Genomic DNA, 26529 nt, shown 5'->3' on the forward strand with positions numbered 1-26529 from the left:
CTGCGTAGGATCCTACGGTCTTGGCGTGCATCCGTGCGTCGCTGCGGTCCGGTCCCAGGTCGACGGGCACGTGCACCTTCCGCCGACCACTGGCGACAACATCGATGTACTGTGGAGACCTCACGCCCCACGTGTTGAGCAATTCGGCGGTACGTCCACCCGGCCTCCCGCATGCCCACTATACGCCCTCGCTCAAAGTCCGTCAACTGCACATACGGTTCACGTCCACGCTGTCGCGGCATGCTACCAGTGTTAAAGACTGCGATGGACCTCCGTATGCCACGGCAAACTGGCTGACACTGACGGCGGCGGTGCACAAATGCTGCGCAGCTAGCGCCATTCGACGGCCAACACCGCGGTTCCTGGTGTGTCCGCTGTGCCGTGCGTGTGATCATTGCTTGTACAGCCCTCTCGCAGTGTCCGGAGCAAGTATGGTGGGTCTGACACACCGGTGTCAATGTGTTCCTTTTTCCATTTCCAGCAGTGTAGGATTGGAGTAACCGTTTTTTTATTCTAACGGGCTAACTACGATTTCTTTGTGTTTTTGGAACAATGTATTTATATTTTTACCTGATCTACATCACTTCTCGTCTTCTGAATTCCCCTCTTGCCTCCTATAAATGCTCTTTTTAGACATCAGAAAACCCCGATATACGAAATGTGAGTCCCTTGTCGGCCACAGTCAAGACAGCAGCAATATAGGAGGTGAGGCCACGTGCTCTAGCTAACTGTGAAACAGCTGCCAGACAGCTTCAATAATTCATCAATCTAATCGCTATGTTCAGTTAGCAAAAACAACAGCAACTACGCACTCCAGTGACTAGTTAAACTTCACTCCTTTCTTAATGAATAGTTGTGCTATTTCCGAAAATGTTGGTGCAAACCTTTGGTAATAATTCGCCAAGCCCATGGAGTGTGAGTTTATACGATGTACGTCTGTCATTTAAATATGTAACTGCTGTCGTAGTAGTACTGAACAACGTTCCACGCTTACAGTGATGTAAATAACGCTACCGAATTACGGAAAGTTTATGATTTTTTTCTGACTTTGGTATACTTTGATTGTGACAGTGTGCCAGTTAGGTCAAGTAATAATGACTATAACGCGCCTACTTTCTTCCAAATAAAAACAACTACAAACAACTTAATAATTTTTAATTCTTCATGCTTTCCCGGCGATCTGTTGACATCTTGGATATTCGGGAATCCAGCCAGATACTCGCGTCGTTCTCGCAAGATATTTCAACAGCGTGCCTCGCTGGCTTCTTCAGGTGCTACCTGAGGCTGGTCTTTGGGTCGATCGAATCCAGTATTTATGCCTGGAAGGAGCTGGGCGTTCCGTCTTCGGTCCGCGCCCAGTCGAGTGTTCCATTTGTGGTCCGCGCCCACTGGACTCGGCTTCAATGGACCCGTCCAGTCGCCGGTGTTCCGACTGCCGTCCGCGCCCGTTTTGGCCGTCCCCAACGGTTGTTGATGCCATTTGAGGTGTGTCAGACCCGATCTGAGACGTTGGGTACTCTGTCTCATGACTGATACTATGATATCCACTTCCGTTTCGTGCTGGGCGCTCCATAATCGGTCCTCGATGTGTCATGTGTTCCGTCTGCGGTCCGCGCCCGCCAGACGAGGCTATATTGGCCTTTTCTGGTCGCTGTTGAAATATCGTGCGAGAACGACGCGAGTATCCGGCTGGATTCCCGAATGTCCAAGATGTCAACAGACCGCCGGGAAAGCATGAAGAATTACATCAGAAGTCTCTGTGGGGAGGAGATGTACCGCAACATCGAGAAGCTAGATAAGCTTCGACAAAGGAAAGGGAGGATGCTGAGTTCTCTCAGTTTCCTGCTGAGATGCCGAGAGGGGCAAGTAGCTCCAGTGTTCGCCAGGATCAAGCATCACGTTAACTCCAGAGCAGCAAACAGGATCAAACACCGAGCTAGTCTCGCTCTGCTTAGAGAGATAGTGCGCGACTTGCGCCACCGACTGGATGTGAAGTCCAGGGATTTGCTGTATCTTCACCTAACTATAGCAGCTTCCTTGACCGCTCAAGACTGGGACCAGGTTGACGATGCCTCCTGGTCTCTAGCAGAATGCACAAGAAAGAAGTCAATGCCATGCCAACTAGCCAAGTTTGAGCGCCTCAACAACAAGGTGCAACAGAGTGGGGACACACACACAGTGGTCAATCTTAGTGACAAGCAGCTTGATGAGACCACCTAAAAGTGCTAAGTAAGGGCCTCAATTTCGCAGTGACACCTAGAAACGTGCCTGTCGCAGCCTTCGTCAGTGCAGTTGAGCAAATGGCCAACATGCTACCTTTTAGTGTGGCCGAACACATCCGAAGAGAGACCTGCAGGGCGCTCACCAAGACCAAGCCACCCAAATCCAACATTTCAGGTGATGAAAGGGTGGTCTGAGGCGACTCCGGGAGGATGACAGCATTGTGGTGATACCCGCAGACAAGGGGAACTCTACAGTCATCCTAAAGAAAACAGAATATGGCAGAAAGGTGCAACACCTTCTGAAGGATCCTGCATACAGGTCAATAGCAATCGACCCTACAGAGAAAGTGGAAAAAAAGACCAGGGCTCTGTTGAAGGAGATGGGCCTGCCTGAACAAGTCATCAAGAAGCTGCATCCCAAAGCACTAGCACCACCTTGACTGTATGGACTCCCCAAGGTTCACAAGGATGGGGTTCCTCTGCGACCTATTGTCAGCAATATTGGCGCAGCAACCTACCCTACTGCGAAATACCTGAAGAAGATGTTGACACCACATGTGGGTAAATGTGCACATCACATCCGGAACTCAGAGGATTTCCTGCAATGGCTGAGCCAGCAACACATCACAGACACAGACATCATGGTTAGGTTCGATGTGGTGTCTCTCTTCACACGGATACCACTGACGGAGTCACTTGAGCTTATTGGAGAGAAGTTAGGTGGGGCTCTCCTTGGCTTATTCAGGCATGTGCTGACCTTGACGTACTTCCTATATGGGGGTCCAGTTTACGAACAAACAGAAGGGGTGGCATTGTGCAGCTCTCTATCACCAGTGGTGGCCAACCTATTTATGGAAAGGTTTGAAGAGGAGGCACTTTCTTCAACCACATATCAACCCTAGTGCTTTTTTATGATGATACCTTTGTCATCTGGCCCCATGGTAGAGAGAAGTTAGATGAATTCCTGCCACATCTGAACTCTTGCCATCCTAATAGTCAGTTCACAATGGAAATGGAGAAGGGTGGACTACTTCCATTCTTGGATGTTCTAGTGAAGAGAAAGGCAGAGGGCACATTTCGACACAGTGTGTACCGCAAACTGACTTATACCTACAAGCCAGCAGTTGCCACCATCCGGCACAGAAGAATGGAGTGCTCAAAACACTGGTCCACAGAGCACAAACTCTGTCAGATCCTGATAGTTTGACCACAGAAATAGAACACTTATGATCAGTGTTCAGCAGGAATGGGTACTCCTCTAGATATATCCAGAAGGCAGTTCAACCTGCCAATCAGCCAAAGGATCCAGAAGAAGAACCATAAGAGGCAAAGAAGATGGCATACCTGCCATACGCCGGACCTATCTCTGCCAAAATCAGCAGGATTCTTCAAAAAATATGACACCAAGAGCATATTTTGCCCACCCACAAAAATTGGGGCTATGCTGGGGAATGTAAAAGATGACCTGGGGCTACGCAAGCCAGGTATTTACAACATACCATGCCAGTGTGGGATGTCATACATTGGCCAGACCACCAGAACTGTAGACATCAGGTGTAAAGAACACCAAAGACACACCAGACTCAGACAGACAACTAAGTCAACCATAGCAGAGCATTGTCTGGAACTTGGTCACTCAGTGGATTGCAATGACACCAAGATTGTGACACAGACCTCAAGACTTGGGGACAGTGTCATTAAAGAAGCCATTGATATTAAGGTCACAGATGATCAAATCAACTGTGACTCGGGATACCAAACCAGCACTGCCTGGAATCCAGCAATTGAGCTAGTGAAAACTCAACGCACGACACTCTGGGATTCTACAAGAAATAGAAGCGGAGACCGAGAGAACAGCCGAGAGACAAGGTGTCGGACATTAGAGACCAGATCTGACACACCCCAGATCATGAACTCGACTTCAGAAGACGGCCAGGCCGGGCGCGGACGGCGGTCGGAACACCGGCGACTGGAGGGGTCCATTGAAGCCGAGTCTGGTGGGCGAGGACCACAGAGGGAACACTCGACTCGGCGCGGACCGAAGACGGAACGCCCAGCTCCTTCCAGGCATAAATACTGGACTCGATCGACCCAAAGACCAGTCTCAGGTAGCACCTGAAGAAGACAGCGAGGCACTCTGTTGAAATATCGTGCGAGAACGACGCGAATATTCGGCTGAATTCTCGAATATCCAAGATGTCAGCCTAATAATTTGTTTAATAAAATCAACTACTCTAAATGGTCAATGGTACTAGGACAACTAGAAAGAAATTACTCATGGTAACAGAAATGACCAAAAAGCGGTCTGTGAGCAATGACCAGTAAATGAAAATGGAATCAAAAAATGGCATCAACATAGCTTAGCAGTGGTAAACAGGGACTTTTAGCTAAAGCAGCCAGTACATGGATAGGACTTAGCATCTGGGCACCTGTCCCTCTACTGCTGGCTCGGTATGCACGACATATTACATTAACCACCATGATGGGCTTTCACTCAATCCGACGTTATTAATTCCTGTCCGAGTCCATCTGGGATACAACAGCGTGCATGTCCCATCTCTTTTGTTGTCAGGGAAACTGTAATGAGATATGTGTATTTAGTCATACTGGAGGACTACTAGATGATATAACTTGCTCTGAAGAAGAAAAAGAAGGGGCTCATTTGAGACACGATAGGTTCCCACCACGTTATCACCTGCAAGGCTGATGAACCGATCAGTTATCAGCTACACACAACTATTCCTGACCACGGACAACCCAATCACAGTCGTGCAGTATGCAATTTCTTCCAATGGGGCGGTGTCAAGGTAGAGATTCCATCTTCCGACGTCACACTGCCAGAAGCGATGAGTATTAGCTTCTCTATGTTCGAAGAACACTTCATGCTGAATGCTTGAAGCTGTTTTACAGCAGCACGACTTTCAGATCCACTTGAAAATAGTCTGGATGCAAAGACTGCATTCGGTCACAAACTTAAGTAATGTATATATAAATAGAAGGAAATGGAGCAGCTTTAAATTAATAGAACTGACCATCCACATTACTGTAGCTACTAAGAACATCAGATTACGAGGGCTTGTCCAGAATAAAGTTTCAGACTGGCCATCTGTCTGAAACTACCTGGCAGATTAAAACTGTGTACCAGACCGAGACTCGAACTCGGGACCTTTGCCTTTCACAGGTAAGTACACTACCAACTGAGCAGGAGAGCTTCTGTAAAGTTTGGAAGGTAGGAGACGAGGAACTGGCAGAAGTAAAGCTGTGAGGACGGAGCGTAAGTCGTGCTTGGGTAGCCCAGGTGGTAGAGCACTTGCCCGCAAAGGCAAAGGTCCTGAGTTCGAGTCTCGGTCCGCCACACAGTTTTAATCTGCCAGGAAGTTTCATATCAGCGCACATTCCGCTGCAGAGTGAAAATCTCATTCTGGCTATCTGTCTGTCATACTATACCTGGACCTGCATCTAAAATCAGTGTACAAGCTTCCCAATTTTCTTTGTATGATGATGGTAAAATCGCATATTTAAGTTCAATTTTTATAGCTTAATGACAAGTTTTAACCAGACGTTACATTAAAGAATGTGTCATAAGTCCATTTAAAGGAGTCTGTGCATGTTGATACTTGTTAGTGGATATAATGTGCGCATTTCTGGTTGTTACTAGGTCGGTGTACCTGCTGACTATGTTCTCACCAGTGATAGCGGTGAGCCAACTGAGTGCTAACCCTTTCCTGGGGATAGTGGCTCAAGGGGCGGCCATTTTCGCTGCCTTCTACGTGGTGAACTACTTTGGAGCGAGGTTCGGTCGCCGTTGGCCCAGTGCAGCCAGTGCACTCTTAGCCGCACTGGCCTGTGTTTTCATCTTCTGCCTGTTCACTGGTGAGCTGTGTCCATGTGTCTCTGCTGATTTAGCCTCTATCTTATCTAAAAATTGGATGAAAATCGTAAGAGATTACAGTTAGCTAGTGGTCTAACATTCAGACAGGACCGCCGTGGTAACCAGCTGGGTTAACGATGAGGTGAGTAGAGGTGGAGAAAAGCCAACATACAACCATCTTGTGTAGAAACTGTGATGGAGTGATACTGACAGATTGGAGGTTGGTAAAACTGAGAGAGAAATGAACAGATTCCTTTGTTTTTAGACAATGTTCGCTTTTTTGTTGCTCTTAGACTGTTACAACAACTAATGCAACATGTTAGACACTGACAAAATTCAATTATAAATGGCCAAGTACAGTAACGTGTGGTGATGATTAATGTACGCTGTTACACAATCGAAGGTTTAGTATGCTAACCCCTGCACAAATTTGGTAAGGTGGACGGTTTCTCCTGTCTTTCATTCTGCTTGAGATAATGGCGTAGTGGAGAAAACTATTCTGCTCTCAGCAAAGAGTAATGCACTTAGTTTCCTATTTAGAGGAATAATTGATTGTGAGTAATTGGGTTGATCATGAATGGGATAGCAGATCTTTAGGGGATGGAGGGGGCAGGATACAATACAACAAGTGAGAAAACGATATACTGCCTTAAATGGACACAATAAATACTCAAATATGCTGATAAATGCAGTGTGCAGTTCTACAGCTAATCCATAAATTTAATCAGCACGAATATGATCAACAGTGATCTAAATTGCAAGTGCAAGTAATCGCTATGTCAATATTCAGCCACTTTGTTGAGAACAACCATAAGGCCATAAAATAAAAGTAAAAACATATCAGTTATCGAAAAAGGCCATTTTGTGGTGCTAGATGTTAGTCTTAGTGCTTTACAATTTCTGCTTGTTGCCTGCTGTTGTGCACACAGATATTCTTGTACATGAAACGAAATCTTTTTGTAATAAAACTCATTAATACGATTTATTTGAATTAACACCATCATTTACCATAATCAGCCCTATGGAAATGGAAATGTCGTGTGGCTAGGGCCTCCCGTCGGGTAGACCGTTCGCCTGGTGCAGGTCTTTCGATTTGACGCCACTTCGGCGACCTGCGTGTCGATGGGGATGAAATGATGGTGATTAGGACAACACAACACCCAGTCCCTGAGCGGAGAAAATTTCCGACCCAGCCGGGAATCGAACCCGGGCCCTTAGGATTGACAGTCTGTCATGCTGACCACTCAGCTACCGGGGCGGACATCAGCCCTATAATTTTCTAGTCCATTATCAGGGGAAAATGGCATTTGTGAAAGTAACTGTTTGACGTGAGCACAATATGTAGCTGCAAAATCTAACCAGTATTAAAAGTGGAGACCATCCTCAGCTTATAATTAAAGTGAAACCCAGAACCATGGTTTCAACCCAAAAATCCTTGCTGAGAAAAATGTACGAAAACGAATAATTTTAAGTTACTTCTGTTGTAAGCTGCTGAGGATGCTTCTTATAACCATACATAAAATGGTTGTTTAAGAAACAGTAAGAAATTCTATTTCATGAGATGAACAACAGTTATTCTACTTTACGAGTTAAGCACTGGTTTGTTTATAACCAAGGATAAATGCTCACATATAGCATTAAACTTTCACGTAATATGCATCTGCTTGAAAATAACGACTACCACATCCAACTTGCTATGACAATCATTGAGATACATACTCGAAAGTAATAAATTTTCTCAGCTAACTTCTCAACATTGGAACCTATTTTATTTTAGAATACACTTTAATTAATAGAAGTATAAAGATAATTTATGTTTAAAAGATGCAAAATATCCATTGTGTATTACATCATGCTAAGCCATTACATTTATAGAGGCTCATTCTCGCTGTGTGTGCTGAAACAAAAAATTGCGATCAAATGTGGGAGAACCACACAATAAAATTACAAGAACTAAATGTTACAATTCGTTCCCTTGTACCTATTTTTAATATTGAAAATGTTTTAGAATCTACGCAGAATATATGTTATTCCTACATCATTCGATCATAGGTTTATTTCTTCACATTGTATTAACACTTGTCAGAAATACATTTAAAGATAGTACCTTCCAGTCAATGTTATTTCAAGTTTTGAACTTCATGATACATTGAAATACAAATATAACAAATTTATACCTTTTATACTTATAAATTAATTACCTAGTTCAATGAACACAATATTATTTTATTTTAAGGTAATTATGTCTTTTTAGCTCAGAATTTGGAGCTCTTGGTAGCATTAAATAACTTAGTTTCACTTAGCAAAAGTGAAAATGGTTGAAGTAAGAATGGAGAAGAAGTGAAATGGTACATCTGCTTTAATTTTAAGTTTAATAGGAAACAGTCTCCTTCAAAGTATGACACTATGACTGCCAATAACAGAGACACAATATAATGTAAATGTAAAAATAATATTTGGGGAATTTCAAACAAATTCACTTAAGATGGGATCTATTAAAACAACAAAGGAATGCAACCATTTGACAAACTGTGGAATCTTAAATTGGAAATTTGTTTAACAAATCTGTAATGATCAAATTTCAATTCTTTTCATTAAATTATGAACATACATCACAAACCGCAAAAAAGTAAAATAAAGGGTCAAGAATATTTGCACATGTCATGAATTACAGCTTGAGTATATTTTTCAGCATGATGTTGGCCGACGTCTTCTCACAGCCATCTATGGTCTATCGTTCTCGTAACCTCCCAACAGTTTACTTCTGTAACCTCGGAATAATAAAATGTGACCATCTTCTCAAAAAAAAAAAAAAAAAAAAAAAAAATTGTGGCTCACATGTAACCTTTCAATAATTAACTGACTGTGAATCTAAACTGGTAAATTTTGGACATCAGCAGTGCTGCGTTATGGCCCTGGAAGATCACACTGAATAAATTGAAAATTCTTACCTGAATGAAGTTGCCGAATAACGCGTATATATCTGCTCCTATAGGAAATTTTTCTGGCACAGCCCAGTGCAATGCTGGCCGCTAGATTTCTCATGTGTAAAAAGAAACAACTGATTTTTATTTACGATAGTCGGGATGACCATGGACAAGAGAATTAGTAAAATCTTTAAATTCAGATTATGATGGTCAAAAGTTATTTTTATAAGAAAGATTATTATTAAAAGATTTTTTTAAAAACATGTACGTCGTACTTGATATGACAATAGTGCAAAATCAGTTGTTACAAATCACATATGCGCGCGGCTATGAATAGTAATACTTGGTTTTGCATCGCCCAGGCAGCGCCATCGCTCTTCACGACTGCGAGCTACTACTCGTACTGTTGTCGACACTACTCTCTGGTCTGCGATTCTATTGTAGCTTACATATCGCAGGCAGCGCGTGGACATTCAATCGAAGTTACATCTGCTCGAGTGCGCTAGCAATAAATTCCTTATTCACGGACCTCTTAGAGTCTCTTTCTCAGAACTGAATGTACAAAAATTCTCTTTCTGCACAGCACACGTCGAGGGCGCACCCGTCGTGATGGGGACCTTGCTGATGCAGTTCAGCACCACTGCCAACATGAGCATGGCCAACCTGCAGAGCATCGAGGTGCACCCCACGTGTCTGCGCCAGATCGCAACCAGTGTCGAATGGGCTGTCGCCGGGGTTGCCATGTCTGCTCTGCCCTATTTGGCGTTGATGGTACGTGAAATGTTAGGTGTAACACATCAGTAGCTGAAAAAAAAGCACTATTGATCTATTACAAACTTGCTCATCCAAGTTCCGTCGCAGATGCTGCAAGGGAGGTATTTTGGATCATATAGAGATGTACTGTTAGAATTTTGAGAGCACACGATCGAAGAAGCACTAAGTACAATGTTAGTTCCTCCGACGGACACTACCTCAACTATCGCGACACTCGTCTGTAATGCGAAATTGACCACTAGATATCAAGAGAGACAGACGATCCAGTGTTAAACGAGGTGGGGAGTATTGTGTGGTCAGTAGAGAAGCAAGAACAGCAGAACTGTACTGTCAGAAGAACTCAATGACCTCGAACGTGGAATGTCACTTCAGTTGCCAGAGGTTACAACAGCTAAAATGCCGCAGAAGTTGAAACTTAGTTCTGCCTTTAGTTCTCTTAAACTGAATGTTACTCAGTTTGAAAGCTCGTCCATCGGTTCTGTCTGGTACATTGTGATACCCAGCATGTCGTGCAAAAGTAGAGGCTGATAATGTTTTTCCTGTGATTGATGTCTCAGAACACCCTTAACCTCATACTGTAAGTATGATTCATGAAATGTCGATCTGTCGTAAGATGAGTAACTACCCACTCGAAGCGAATCATATCTGGAACATTTGCTGTGTAAGAGAGACAAGTTTACAAAGTTGTACACGAGTACAAGAACTGGAATGGTACACAGCATTCTTAACGATGTGTGAAATTACCGTTGGCGCATGTTCACTCCGTCTGGAATATTATCTTTCAAGAATATCTCTCGTAACCGATCAAAAGCTAGCTTATAACCAAACTTCAAATAAAATTACCCTCCCTCCACTCTGGAAAAAACGATCACGAGAAATTTGTAGGCCTATATTGTTGAGGTCAGTCTGTTGCAGCATGTTTCACTCTTGCGAATTTGGACGTTTATGGAGCAGAAAAATCTCCTGTTTAAAAATGAACGAGTACTCCGTAAGCGGACATCTTGCGAGACACAGCTCACTCTGTTCCGTCATGAAATCCGGAGTGTCTAGCGTGATGCCATTTCACTGACTTGTACAAGGCACTCTATATATTTCCGCAATGTCTTCTCGTGAACCTGATTCAAGACTTGCACGTAGTACTCAGCAAATGGTTCTTAAGAGGACAAAATAGACCTAAATGGAAAAGTAATTTCTGGAGTACCTATAGTTCAATTCTTTTATCTTGGCGGCTCGCGCATGCCCGCCCAGACGCTGGAGATTGCTGCGTTGCCAGTTGCACACGACGCACGCGCCAATAGAAGCAGCGCCATAGTATAGCATAGTTCGCAAGCTTACGTGTAGGGGGGAGCGCGCAGTTCATGAAGTAAAGCCACCACGGCCGCATTAACCATTTCGGTGCTACAAAGACGTGCTCCCTGCATTCCGCGCTGTGGGCGATTTTGACGTCACTGCACTGCTCGCCTGTGCAGGCACATGGTGTTCCCACTGCTTTGACACTCTTATCAATCGATTCCACAAAAACTATTTGGCCCAAAAATTAGATTTTTACACATCTTCTTGACTGATACCTTCCCCCCATTAATGACTTATTTTGTTTCGATGTTCAACGCAGTTATTCTGCAGCATTAAATATAGTAAACGATTGCACGAAATTTTGAAGAGTTTGCAGAGGTAAAAGTCCATAGAGTATACGTTCCGCATGGTCGTTTTTAGTTGCCACAATGTTGAGAATGAAATGTGGACAAGATACCTAAATTTCATACAAAATTTATTGTATAACAATATCTCATTTAAGTACCACATAGGTGTCGTATGTAATATTGAGAAATATTCCGTCTTTCGCTACTGTAACAAGAGTTTTATCAACACTGAGCACGTTTGGCTTTATTTTAAAGCACTTCAGTCAATCAAAAGGAAGTAGACAAAATACATTAAACAAGACTGTGGACTAACAAAAACATTAGGACTTGGATATATTGTCTATCAGTGAAGTGCTCTGAGCTATGTCAAATATAATTTTTGTGTGTGAAGTGCTCTATGTGAAATATAATTTTTGTGTGTGGCACACACAAACATCATTTATTTGCTAAAACACTGATCAGCCAACACAAACGTTGAATATTGTGTTACCGCAGCACAAAACTACGAAAAGCGACTTGGCAATGGAGGAGACAAAATACTGTCCACTGAAGATGCTTCAAAAGAGAAAAACCGTCTGGTCTAAATAAGTCGCTTGTTACAGTTGCAGAAGAGAAATATATTTCAGTACCATTGATAAAACTGCGACTGTGGAACAAAAACAAGAAGGAGAACATAGGTACCATTGTGTATGTACCATACCTTTCATTGATTGAAGTGCTTTAAAATAAAGCCAAACGCGTCCGGTGTAAATAAAACTTTTATTGCAGTCGCGAAAGACGGAATATTTCTCAATATTACATGCGACACCTATGTGGTACTTAAATTAAATGAGATATTGTTATACAGTAAATTTGATATGAAATTTACGTATCTTGTCCACATTTCATTCTCAACATTGTGTCAACTAATATCGACCATACGGAAAGTATACGCTATGAACTTCTACCTCTGCAAACTCTTCAAAATTTCGTGCAATGGTTTACTACATTAAAATGCTGCATAATAACTGCGTTGAACATCGAAACAAAATTAAGTCATTTATGGGGGGAAGGTATCAGTCAAGAAGACGTGTAAAAATCAAATTTTCAGGCCAAATAGTTTTTGTGAAATCGAATGATAAGTGTGTCGAAGCAGTGGGAACACCATGTGTCTGCACAGGCGAGCAGTGCAGTGATGACAAAATCGCGCACAGCGCGGAATGCGGGGAGCACGTGTCTGCAGCAGCGAAAGGGTTAATGAAGAGACAAAGCACTAGAAATTTCAAAAAATTGCATTCAAACGAATATAATTCGTGAAGTAAGACACTTCGATATTGTTTTTAAATAATGAAAATATTGAGCACCACACAAGGTTTGAACTCAAAACCTTTCACATAGAATCCGCACACGTTAACCGTTACGCTAACGCAGCTCCACTGTTTGTAGAAGGCCGTGAGGACTCTAACACGTCACGCAAATACTGACAAACACTGTTGGTATGATTATGAATTACTTATGCTTCGTCGAAGTACAATAGGAAATAAACAATTACCGCTGTTCTTTATTGCGGAAAAGCGGTTCGTGAGATTGATACAAACACCTTGCCTTGCTATCGCCTGAATTAGGAGTCTTATTGCTTGTTTGGTCTAATTAATTAATAGAATATGTAGAATATGAAGCAATTGGTATAAAGAATGCTTTTCCCAAACTTTCTATAAAAGAAAGTCAGCTACCAAGACATTGCTTTGTTCAGTTACTTTATTTATGACAACGTTTCTAAAACTGAAGACACTCGTCCGTGCTCTGCACTGCAGTCGAAATCTGGCAACGTCGTTCTCTGTTCATTGGGTGACTGTGTTTTGTGACGTCAGATGCGCAGAACGAACCTAAACTCGGCCGCCAACATAAATGACGCGCACTTTAGTGTTCTAGAGCCATTACTACTTAAAATGTGTAGAAATGTTTTAGAGGACAACATAGGAACCTCTTTCAATCTGTCTGCAGATGGTGCTGTTGTCTGTAGCAAAACTGGAACCCAGAACCGTATAGCATAGAGTATTGGTGCATGGACTGGAATTTATTCTGAAACTAAACTATCGGTAAAAAGTTTTCGACCGTCCATAATAAAAACTATATACTTTATTCCAATATATAAACATATCGCACAAAGTAAATATTATTCACTGAAACAGTATTTAGAACCAAACAGAACACATGTAGTAATGTTTCACACGGTTTATAAGTATACTATTTTTGCATGTTTTAGAATCAAAGAACCCACTGATGATGGCGATATTGTCGCTAAAAATAGTTTGGGAGTTGATAAGTAAATAACAAAAGTGTTTTGCTTCAAGGCGAACTCATAGTCCCATACTTCTGTTCCAACTAAAAACATATATTCTCGTTCTGTCGTTAAAAACAATACAACATGGTTTAGATTTTTAGCCTTTTCACAGTGTCTATCCTTTCTCTCAGAACAGCTGGACAAACTCTTGGCATTCTGGAGATAAGATTTTGTACTGTTTTTGAAGATATTTCTACACTAAACGTCTGTAAATAATTGTACACATTTTCAAAATTAAATGACCTTAGTTTCTGACCGCTCCACGAAGTTCATTCCGTAAGACTTCAGTGGGATTTAAGTCAGGCGACTGACTTGGCCAAGTCATATTTCCCAAATATCCCTTTTCTATTGACATACCCTCTGCACAATTTTGGAGCATGTTTGGGATCATTGTCATGTTGCAGAACAAACCCGCGACCAGTAACTCCCTTGCCAGATAGAACTGCATTGTTGACCAGAATCATGTGCTATCCTTCCTTCGTTAATGTTTCCTTAATTCTCACTAGATCACCGACCTAATCACCTACAAAACACGCCCACACCATGACCAACACTCCATCATGGCTCACCTTTGGTGTCACACACTGCTCATCACTAGTTCTCCACGAAGTCGGAGAACATCCGTTCGACGACGGCTGTAAAGAAATTCTCACTTAGATTCGTCCGTGAGTAACACTTTGGACCATTGCTGCATGCTCCAATCATTATGTTGCCGTGCTCATTGCAATAACTGTGCCTTGTTTGGTTTCCTTAATAAAGGTCGTTTGGCCGCTATGCATCCCTTTGAACGTTCTTCACGAAGACGGCGTTACACTGTTAAGAGAGGGGTTGGAACTGCTCGCATACATACTTTACTCCCTCACAAGTTTTAGGTTCAGTAAGAGTCCACTGACGTTTACTCTGTACACATATGAGCTGATCTTCCCTGTACGATGTTACTCGGGGTCTTCCCGATCGCGAAACAATTGCACTGGCTGCAGTTTGCTTGAACCACTGCGGAGTACACACCACTGTAAATCGGGCTACGCCAAACTTTGTAGCTATTATCTCGTTAGAACTGCCTCCAGATGCAGAGCTACAATTACAGCACATTTTGCGATGCCATTCGCCTGCTTCCCTCCCAGTTTCACCTAAGAGGGTATGAACCTTATCAGTGCATACAAACACACTGCTAGATGAACAAAATGTACTGTAAACTAATGGAAAGTGATTGCTTCACAGAGAGGTGAAGAAATGAGGCCGCTTCGAATAAAAAAACGTCTTAGCTAATGGTACGTCACTGTTGTTGTGGATACCCATCAACGCCCCTCTGTGTAAACAGCCAGTCAGGTACACAACAGACGCACTTAGTTTTTACATGTTTACACTTGTTCTATTTTCAAATGGATGTATGAAGAATATTCAAAACAAATTTCCTCTTTTAAGCACAAATCTGTAGTTGTGACAGTTGACTGAAAACTTTTGAGCGGTAGTGCAAATAAATACAACGTACTGGACTGTACGATTGCGGTATTGGTAACAAACAACTCGAAACAGTGACAGTAAGATTGTAGAAGTAACCATCCAGAACGGCGTCAAGTGCAATGACCGCATAAAATTAACTATAGGAAAACCCAATGTCAGGCTGAGATTCATTGGAAGGATATTAAGAAAATGTAATTCATCCACGAAAGATGTGGCGTATAAAAGACTTGTGAGAGCGGTCCTCGAGTATCACCCATCAGTCTGCGAACCTTACCAGGCTGGATTAACAGATGAAGTAGGAAAGTTCAAACGAAGAATGGCACGTTTCACCACGGAATCTTAGGGTAAACACCAGAACGTTAGCGAGAGCCTCAAGAATATACACTACTGGCATTTAAAATTCCTATACCACGAAGATGACGTGCGACAGACGCGAAATTTAGCCGACAGGAAGAAGATGCTGTGATATGCAAATGATTAGCTTTCCAGAGCATTCACACAAGGTTGGTGCCGGTGGCGACACCTACAATGTGCTGACATGAGGAAAGTTTCCAACCGATTTCTCATACACAAACAGCAGTTGATCGGCGTTGCCTGGTGAAACGTTCTTGTGATGCCTCGTGTAAGGAGGAGAAATGCGTACCATCACGTTTCCGACTTTGATAAAGGTCGGATTGTAGCCTATCGCGATAGCGGTTTATCGTATCGAGACACTGCTGCTCGCGTCGGTCGAGATCCATTTACTGTTAGCACAGTATGGAATCGGTGGGTTCAGGAGGGTAAATCGGTACGCCGTGCTGGATCCCAAAAGCCTCGTATCACTAGCAGTCGAGATGACAGGTATCTTATCCGCATGGCTGTAACGGATCGTGCAGCCACGTCTCGATCCCTGAGTCAACAGATGGGGACGTTTGCAAGACAACAACCATCTGCACGAACAGTTAGACGACGTTTGCAACAGCATGGACGACTATCAGCTCGGAGACCATGGCTGCGGTTACATTTGACACTGCATCACAGACAGGAGCTCCTGCGATGGTGTACTCAGCGACGAACGGCACGAATGGCGAAATGTCATTTTTTCGGATGAATCTAGGTTGTGTTTACAGCATCATGATGGTCGCATCCGTGTTTGGAGACATAGCGGTGAACGCACATTGGAAGCGTCTATTCGTCACCGCCATACTGGCGTATCACCCGGCGTGATGGTATGGGGTGCCATTGGTTACACGTCTCGGTCACCTCTTGTTCACATTGACGGCACTTTGAACACTGGACGTTACATTTCAGATGTGTTACGACCCGTGGTTGTACCCTTCATTCTATCCCAGCGAAATCCTACATTTCAGTAGGATAATGCACGACCGCATGTTGCAGGTCCCGTACGGGCCTTTCTGGATACAGAAAATGTTCGACTGCTGCCCTGGCCAGCACATTCTCCAGATCTCTCACCAATTGAAAACGTCTGGTCAATGGTGGCCGAGCAACTGGCTCATCACAATATGCCAGTCACTACTGTTGATGAACTGTGGTATCGTGTTGAAGCTGCACGGGCAGCTGTACCTGTACACGCCATCCAAGCTCTGTTTGACTCAATGCGCAGGTGTATCAAGGCCGTTATTACGGCCAGAGTTGGTTGTTCTGAGTACTGATTTCTCAGGATCTATGCACCCAAATTGCGTGAAAATGTAATCACATGTCAGTTCTAGTATAATATATTTTTCCAATGAATACCCGTTTATCATCTGCATTTCTTCTTGGTGTAGCAATTTTAATGGCCAGCAGTGTACACTGACAGGGGCTACAAGAGAGGCGTCGTATATCACCGAGAGGTTTTCTGTTTGAAGTGTGACAAGGAACCCCTTGAGTTCGAGGTCGCAATTGGCCAATAACGTTTACGGCGTTCGACTTCCCACATATTGTCTACCACGCAACCACAATATTGGTTGCTAATGACAACACGGAGCAGGACTGCAGGTATTGAATGGTGAGCACAGCATGAGGCTACGGGGCGTAGTTGAGCTGCTTAGGCGACGAGTAACTCGCAACAGTGCTATAGTGCTAGTGGTGTTCATGCAAAACAGAACAATGGCAAAGATACACAAAGGAAAAATTGCATTATATCTACCACAACAGTTTCCGAAGTTGACATTTCGTCAGAAAGGAACCCAGTGAATTTCACACAGTGAGATGGAAGTGGCAGCTGAAATATTAGCGTATTTGCAAGATGAGTCAGTGGAACGTGTGGTGTCGTATATGCTCGACCTTGCGGAAAATACACACGAGGAGTGTTCACCATCCATGGAGCCACATATCCCGTCTCCAGTGAAACGTAGTAAATGATAACTGTTGCCCACGGAGCGGGTACTATGCATAATTACGTAGATGGAAGATCGTCGACAGCGCAATTAAAAAACAACTATGAACTGATTTCGAATAGGTCCGCAGTTTGACCGTTTAGAGCATAAGAAGAATTATGGATATTCAAGGAGGTAAAAATGGAAATGAGCGTTTGGCGTCATTGCGGGGCAGGTCCAGCCGCCTTGGTGCAGGTCTTACTACATTCGACGCCACATTGGGCGACCTGCATGCCGGATGGGGATGAAATGATGATGAAGACAACACAACTCCCAGTCCCTGAGTGGAGAAAATCCCTCACCCATCCGGGAATCGAACCCGGCCCCGTAGGACGGCAATCCGTCACGCTGACCACTCAGCTATCGGGGGGGAATTCAATGGAGGTCACGGGGCACTTGTTACAAAAACTGGTGTTAGAGCGTTTCAAGGATGCTCGATACAATTTAGAGGATGTGCATGTTAGCGACGTACCACAATATGCACATCAAATTGCGTGATACATTCATTACGGCGATTTCAAGGAAGGCAGGATGATGCTTATATAACTTCAAACAGTGCTACAGAACTGGAAGATGTAAGATGACAAGATTTCAAGCAAAGCATAATGATGACGATGTACAGAAAACTGCGGAATCGGTCAGAAAATTTGTAGATGAGGTAAACAAATTTTCTTCGTTCAGCAAGGAATTTGTTTTCAACAACGACTAATCGGGATTTGAGGAGGATACGCAAATAAAAACAATCTTGGAAATTAGAGGTATCAAGAGAGCTGTATCAAGATCAAATAACATCAGTGCCTTAGAACTTTCATCCACAATTATGCCCACTGTTAATGTGGAGGGTAAACTGGCTGGAAAGTTATCTACTGTTCTGCGAGGAGCTGAAGTGTTCTCTCCCCTACGTTTCTTTTCTTGCGTGCCTGATCTTGCAAGGGCAATAGTGAATATTTACGTCTCAGCCATTAAAAGAGAGAAAACGGGCTTAAGAGAACTACAGCTATGGTAAGAGCACTACTTTGGCCAACAGCTGCTCAAAATGACTTGCTTTTGCTCGATTCCCGGGCTGCTTGTACTCCTTTAGAGCAAACTATCCCTCCTGAAAAGTGTGTGACATTGCGGTTCATACCACCTGGAACCACTGGACAAATCAGCCTCTGGATGTTTATTTGTTTCGTACCTACAAAGCATATTATCGCACGGTTTGCAGCTGCGCTTTAAAGGCTAGCCACTTTCTCAATAAGCTCCAAGACCACAGTTTCATATTGGGTTGCATGCCATCACATTCCGTCAAATCTCATCATCCTGTGACACCAATATGATGTTGCTTGAATTCTTTAAGTGTGAGTACCTAGCTGAACGTCCTTCACGGTTTGTAACTCTCAAGGAGTTCACCTTCGATCTTGACGGTGCGAACCTTTGTGATCACTGTGGCCCGCCGTTCTTCGTTCGGCGTTTATTGTGCAAGATAATGGTATGTTTTAAACATTTCATGAATGTCGACGAAGTGTAATACACATGTTACTGTAAATGAAAGATAATTGTCAAATCCTGGAATTTACCGGTGAAAAGATTTACCATCACGGCATGTAAAAGTACGAAATTTTTCATTATACCTATAGATTTCGAACATTTACCAAGAGACATTGCTAAATTTAAGCATTTACCATTGCAAACTGGTAAAAGCTGGATCGAAGACTCCCGCCTCCGTTGTGCAGGTTCAAACGAGTTTCATTGTTGCCAATTTTGTGTTCAGATATGTTTCTTTGTTGGCAGTTATGAGTTCTCAGTGCAATAACCGCTGCGTAGTTTCAGCCAGTGTCGAGCATCGTGCGTACGGTCATGTTTGCGACTCATTTTAGTGGTGTTCCTTCTCCAGCTTTGTATCGGAATGAGTGATGTTATGCGTAATAGATTTTACGAATTTTTAAGTGAATCAGTGAGTAAGAAGAAGGACAACAATTTTTATGTAGCTGCTGAGCAATATAGTATTCTGTTAAATGTAAAATGCAAAAATCGTTTCCAATAAAAAATCTGTTCACTACAGACGTTTGAAGTGACGTGATGTTCTCAACATCGGAGGTGAAGAGAAAACTCCTAGCACCGGTGTCTACTGGTAATGAAGAAATTCATTATTACGTTCGTTTTGATGAACTGTTTGACGAGTACATGAGACCCACATTGCTGCAGACCACGGCGGCCGAACACGGGTGATTGTAGAACTAAATCGTATGTACAAGAATGTGACTACTGAATCAATTGTTACTTATTTGAGATTATGTGAACCATGTCAGTAAAAGTAAAAAACATTGAAAAGGGGTTTTGCAGTGAAACCTATCATACACAGTGAAATGAATTCGATGCCAAATTGCCTTAATCGACATGCAGGCAAATCCAGATGATAAGTCGAAGTTCATACTTGTATACCAAGATCATTTGAAAAAAACTGTTATCCTCCACGCACTAACTTCGGAAAGAGCTGATGAACTTGCATATCATCTTTTGGATATTTTTACCACCTTTGGGGCCCCAAGTATCCTTCACTTTGATAATGGTAGAGATTTTTGTAACCAAGTCACTGAAAGTTTACGTGGGATGTGGAGTGATATGAAGATAGTCCATGGGAATCTGAGGCACAGTCAGTCCCAGGTATCGTTCGAAAGAGCAAATCAAGAAATCGAAAATATTTTATCTACTTGGATGGAAACAAATGAAACTTCAGAATGGTGTGAAGTGCTATGTTTTGTGCAGGTTATGAAAAATAGGGCTTATCATGAAGGGATCAGATGTTCACCATGAAGCCATGTTTGAGGTTCCAGTGAAAATGAGCATTGCGACCACAGTTGTTCCACGTGATTTAATAAAAGAATATAAACATGGAAGAAGGCTTGGAAAGAATGTTAAATACCACTTCTACTGACTCACAGGAAATTGAAAATGAAGGCCAACGAACTCAGGCCAATGAATCAAGTACGGGAACACAAAGAACATAGGTAGGAAGTGTGGCTGTAACAGGTGAGGGAGCACCAGAGACATAGGATTTGACGACAGTTAACAACGAGACACCAGCACCAGTTGATGGTTGTGACGAGACACTGACAACTTCCAACGGTGTAAATAAAGTGAAACGGATCCGAGAAGCTGCCAAAGAAGGTCTTCAATTGGATGCAAAGAAAATGAATGGAGCCTCTTGTAACAAAGTTCCAAAACCTTCGGTTGGACAGAATGTGTGAATTAAAGCACCGGATGCAGACGGAGCAAAAACTGTAGCAAAATCTACAGTAGCAGTAGTGATAAATATTCAGGATGACGAATTTTATCAACTTGGTACCAAGCTGGTAAACTGATGTCATTGTACACTAGGAATCAATTTACACTGTGCAAGGAAAATTTTATCAACGTCGAAGAAGTAGCAAAAGAAGAAATCAGTCCACAGCAAGTGGTTGCTAAACAATGTTTTGTTGGACGACAAGAGTTCAAACAATGCAATTGCTTAAAAAAGTGTTCAACTAAATAATGCTTGTGTAAATCGTCTTCCATATTATGTAATTCGAACTGCCATGATAATCAACCTTATTGTAACAAAAATTAACATTCACAAGGTTAAATTTTTTACAACATTTTCACTAATGTGGAATATTGCTCACTATCATCACATTGGAATGCAAGGATGTATAAAATACATAAATTTACAATAAATACAAACCATTTCAATAAACTGGTAAGCTGATTTTTTAAATAATACGGTTTTACCAGTTCATATGGGTACATACTGAGATTTATCAGTGTCTATTGGCAAAACTTCGAAATCTATGCACATAATAAGAAAGAACCACCGGTTAATTCTATTATTTCCAAATCATCTTACTTTTACAGTAACACACAAATTCCGTAGAAGGCTGATCTCTGCACCTCCCAGACACTTCATTTTCTGTCGCCCTCATGATGCATATGGTGTGTCATTACCAGCTAATATTTTTCCTGCCATAATTGGTAACACAATACTTCCAAATGAGCCTGACTGAATACTTGTAAACAACTTTTTGGCTTTCCGATGTTTACCAGCTCTCCGATAGTTATTCGGAACTGCTTCTGCATTATACAATGGGCACTCATAAGTTGTTCATATGATGTTAACAAATTCAACATTAGTGTACAGCATCGCTGTCCAACATTTTTCTGTGTTTATTGTTTGGGCACATGTAACTCATGCCTAAGGTGATGTTGTTGCTGCCACCAACAAAATCGCTATTTTAGTGTTTCTACTTCAACTACTTCTAATACAAACACACAGTGGTATAATAGTATTTCACAGAATTATAATTATAATTAAAATTGCTTGGACTTACAGCTCACATAATGAAATTTGGAACTGCATATTCACTGTAAGTTCAGAAAAATCTGATGTGTAACTGGTTCGTTCTGTCGTTACAACGACAAGAAAATGCGTTCTTTTTTTCCCTTCACCAGATCCATTTTGCTTTATTGAGGTAAAGCATCATCATTGTTGTGTAACTAAAGATATTTACACTGTGATTTGTTTTTAAGACAAAAAATCAGTTACCTGAAGATTTGTTGGTTTTTAACTTACGGAGATTTCTGCTTGGTACCTCGCCAGCATGGGGATAACGACGACGTCCCCCAACGCTGGATTGTTGCCAGATTTATTCAAGATGGCGGATCCAAGACGGCGATCATGGATATGGCAAACGTCAGATTGACGTCATGGTGCGAAATAAAAATTTTGGTGAGAAAATAGGTCAACTGAATGGCTCAAACGGCTCTGAGCACTATGGGACTTAACATCTTAGGTCATCAGTCCCCTAGAACTTAGAACTACTTACACCTAACTATCCTAAGGACATCACACACATCCATGCCTGAGGCAGGATTCGAAACTGCGACCATAGCGGTCGCGCGGTTCCAAACTGAAGCGCCTAGAACCGCTCGACCACTCCGGCCGGCAGATCAACTGAGCTACCTCCACTAACCTAACCCCACCCCCTCTCCCCATCCCCTCTCCACCCCCTTCCCCACTCCCTCACTCACCCATCTGCAAACTGGCGGGAGAAATACTCGGTCTGTGGTGAGCTGCACGTAGAATAGACATAAATCATTATTTGGCATGCATCTCTCTCTTTCCCCTCCCCTCGCCCATCTGGGAATTAGTAGGGAAAGGACTGAGTCTGCACTGGGCTGCCAGAGAGGATGCACAGAAGTATGCAGTGTTTATTTAAAAAATATGAGTTGTCGTAGATGGTAGCTCTATACAGTGTCATCACCATGAGCTCCAGAGTACAGCTGACCTAGTTCACAACACCACTACCAGAGACCGCTTTTGGCCCTTCCCTCACTCCTCTCTCATGACGAAATCCAAGATGGTGGTCTGGCAAAAAAATTGCAGGAAAAAGACTCCGTCTGTGTTTAGCTTCTGGACTGGGAAATGAACATAATTGTTTACTTTGCTCAACGGATGAGATGTCTATGCTACAGAAGGAGGAGGTTAACAGGTATATTAGCTGTAATCATGCATCTGAGGACTCTGTCGAAAGCAATGATATTTGGTGAAGATGAATTCGCTTCGTCAAATAATGAAGATTCAGCACGATGGGGCTAGGTTACTCTTCGCAACTCATGCTGATAAATGCGTGTGCTGTAAATGTAGATCATTCGATAAAAGCCAAGGCAGTCGTCCGAAGTGCAGGAGGCAAGACGTTCACCCCAGAGTCTCCAGTCCCTGCGGGAAGAGAGGCTACACGCTGGGCTCCCTGCCCCAAGACTCTCCACGCCAGCTAGAAGAGGAGCGTGTGCTGAGCAGGAAATAACGGCAGTAGTCCCCCATCTCAACCCCAGTGCACGGATGCCCTTTTTAGTTGAACAAGAACTGTTTTGGAAGTTATTACATCTGGTGTCTAAGCAATGTGCGGAATACTGTCACATACACTACTGGCCACTAAAATTGCTACACCAAGAAGAAATGCAGATGATACACGGGTATTCATTGGACAAATATATTATACTAGAACTGTCATGTGATGACATTATCACGCAATTTGGGTGCATAGATCATGAGAAATCAGTACCCAGAACAACCAACTCTGGCCGTAATAACGGCCTTGATACGCCTGCGCATTGAGTCAAACAGAGCTTGGATGGCGTGTACCGGTACAGCTGCCCATGCAGCTTCAACACGATACCACAGTTCATCAAGAGTAGTGACTGGCGTATTGTGACGAGCCAGTTGCTCGGCCACCATTGACCAGACGTTTTCAATTGGTGAGAGATCTGGAGAATCTGCTGGCCAGGGCAGCAGTCGAACATTTTCTGTATCCAGAAAGGCCCTACAGGACCTGCAACATGCGGTCGTGCATTATCCTGCTGAAATGTAGGGTTTCACAGGGATCGAATGAAGGGTAGAGCCACAGGTCGTAACACATCTGAAATGTAACGTCCACTGTTGAAAGTGCCGTCAATGCGAACAAGAGGTGACCGAGACGTGTAACCAATGGCAGCCCACACCGTCACGCCGGGTGATACGCCAGTATGGCGATGACGAATACGCGCTTCCAATGTGCGTTCACCGCGATGTCGCCAAACACGGATGCGACCATCATGGTTCTTTAAACAGAACCTGAATTCATCCGAAAAAATGACGTTTTGCCATTCGTGCACCCAGGTTCGTCGTTGAGTACACCATCGCAGGCGCTCCTGTCTGTGATGCAGCCTCAAGGGTAACCGCAGCCATGGTCTCCGAGCTGATAGTCCATGCTGCTGCAAACGTCGTCAAACTGTTCGTGCAGATGGTTGTTGTCTTGCAAATGTCCCCATCTGTTGACTCAGAGATCGAGACGTGGCTGCACGATCCGTTACAGCCATGCGGATAAGATGCCTGTCATCTCGACTGCTAGTGATACGGGGCCGTTGGGTTCCAGCACGGCGTTCCGTATTACCATCCTGAACCCACCGATTCCATATTCTGCTAACAGTCATTGAATCTTGACATGTCGCAATACGATAAGCTGCAATCGCGATGAAAATCGGAAACGTGATGGTACGCATTCCTCCTCCTTACACTAGGCATCACAACAACGTTTCACCAGGCAACGCCGGTCAACTGCTGTTTGTGTATGAGAAATCGATTAGAAACTTTCCTTATGTCAACACGTTGTAGGTGTAGCCACCGGCGCCAGCCTTGTCTGAATGCTCTGAAAAGCAAATCATTTGCATATCACAGCATCTTCTTCCTGTCGGTTAAATTTCGCGTCTGTACCACGACATCTTCGTGGTGTAGCAATTTTAATGGCCAGTAGTGTATATAACTTGAAGATATCACAGAAGCTAAACGTACCACTGCACAAAAAGAATGAAGGAGCTTTGCAGATGACGCAAGAATATTTAGACAGTTACATGTTTTGCTCCTAGGAATACCACCACCACCTCCCTTGAACGCAGACCAAAAATGGCCGCTGCAAACTTCTGAAATTGTCCCTGAGGGACTTCGCGCCCTTCTGTAGGAAATACCCTCGTTTTTGAACACGAGCTCCTTCAGGAGTTACTAAACCCAATTGAATATGTCTCTAAATACGCTTTCAAAAAAGGTCACTGCACTTTGCGTCAATTTTGCGATGAGTACTGCCGCACACGAACACTGTCACTAAAAAGATCGCACCATATTTGTGAAACCTGCCCAAGGCACTTCATACGCTTTTGTGTGAAAGAGATCTCTAAACCAATATCAGCTACAATATCTGACTTCGCACACCAAAACGACAATATTTGGAATTCAAAATAAATATCTCTGTAACTTTAAATAGGATGCTCATAACTTCTCGAAATTTAGCAGATTGTTTGAAGGCACTGTCAGAGAGAGAAAAATTTCTGAATTCTACAGCCGCTGTGGCGTTCATAACTTTTCTGAAATTGTGTGTGGGCTTAGTTAATATGTGCTGGTGCTGGAATCAGGGTCGTAATTTTCCCCACTTCTCGAAGCTTGCCTCACTAGTCGAACTTGTCTAAGCACAGACGGGAAAATCAGAACCATTACACAAACATAATTCTAAGCACTGTCCTACAGACGAGAAAAACGGCTGAATTGTCCAACAGATACTGCTCTGGAGATGCTCTAAAGCCACAATGGCGGGTAAGGGTCATCGTCCCACCTGTCCGAACCAGAGGAGGATGGTCTGTCAGGACTTGTCAGGGGAAATCCAAACAGAGAAGTCATCAGGTGTCTCTCAGACGTCACAAAGTACTTTCCTCCGATACCATGCTCCCATCTTGTTCGAACCAGTCTGTCGAGGCTCCTGTGCCACACACAAAGGATGATTTGTGTCTCTCTGAGTTCACGGAACTTCTTATGAATGGCCCATTCTGTTGGTTCTTACTGAGTTTACCTGTCAAACTGCTGTTGTCAGTATAGGATCACTGTACGCCAACTTCTGCAGGTGGACGAATTACGAGACTTTCAGTGGCAAAACTATTTTGTAGGGATCGAAAAAAAAACATATGGCTGCCATATTGCACTGACAGTTAAACAGTGCAAAAGTGGCCTACAAAGACACTTCCTCAATTACTATACTCTGGTACTGTCGAGGAAAGCTCGCATTGGCTGGCCGTTGTGGCTGAGCGGTCCTAGGCGCTTCAGTCCAGAACCGCGCTGCTGCTACGGTCATAGGTTCGAATCCTGCCACGGGCATGGATGTGTGTGATGTCCTTAGACTAGTTATGTTTAAGTAGTACTAATTTCTAGGGGACTGATGACCTCAGATGTTAAGTTCCACAGTGCTCAGAGCCATTTTTTGAAAGCTCGAATTTTTCAGTGTGAAACCCATCTCCAACCGCGCTATATAACCACATACCATACCAATGTAGTAAACATGATTCTTATTCTGCACCACACAAACATCACTTCTGCATCCTGCATTTGGCTATCGATACCAGACACTCATACATAT

At 43.1% G+C, this 26529-nt stretch overlaps 1 protein-coding gene across 1 annotated transcript in view; it reads left to right on the forward strand.

Moving 5' to 3' along the window:
* The window catches only part of LOC124607253 (solute carrier family 22 member 1-like), a 66678-nt gene that overhangs the window by 22846 nt on the left and 17303 nt on the right, over positions 1-26529 (forward strand). The window contains exons 2-3 of the mRNA XM_047139527.1: positions 5881-6095; positions 9604-9791. Coding sequence (XP_046995483.1) covers positions 5900-6095; positions 9604-9791 — 384 coding nt within the window. The 5' untranslated portion in view covers positions 5881-5899. The remainder of the gene's footprint in view (positions 1-5880; positions 6096-9603; positions 9792-26529) is intronic.

Source organism: Schistocerca americana, chromosome 3 (assembly GCF_021461395.2).
Source record: "Schistocerca americana isolate TAMUIC-IGC-003095 chromosome 3, iqSchAmer2.1, whole genome shotgun sequence".
Taxonomy (NCBI): domain Eukaryota; kingdom Metazoa; phylum Arthropoda; class Insecta; order Orthoptera; family Acrididae; genus Schistocerca; species Schistocerca americana.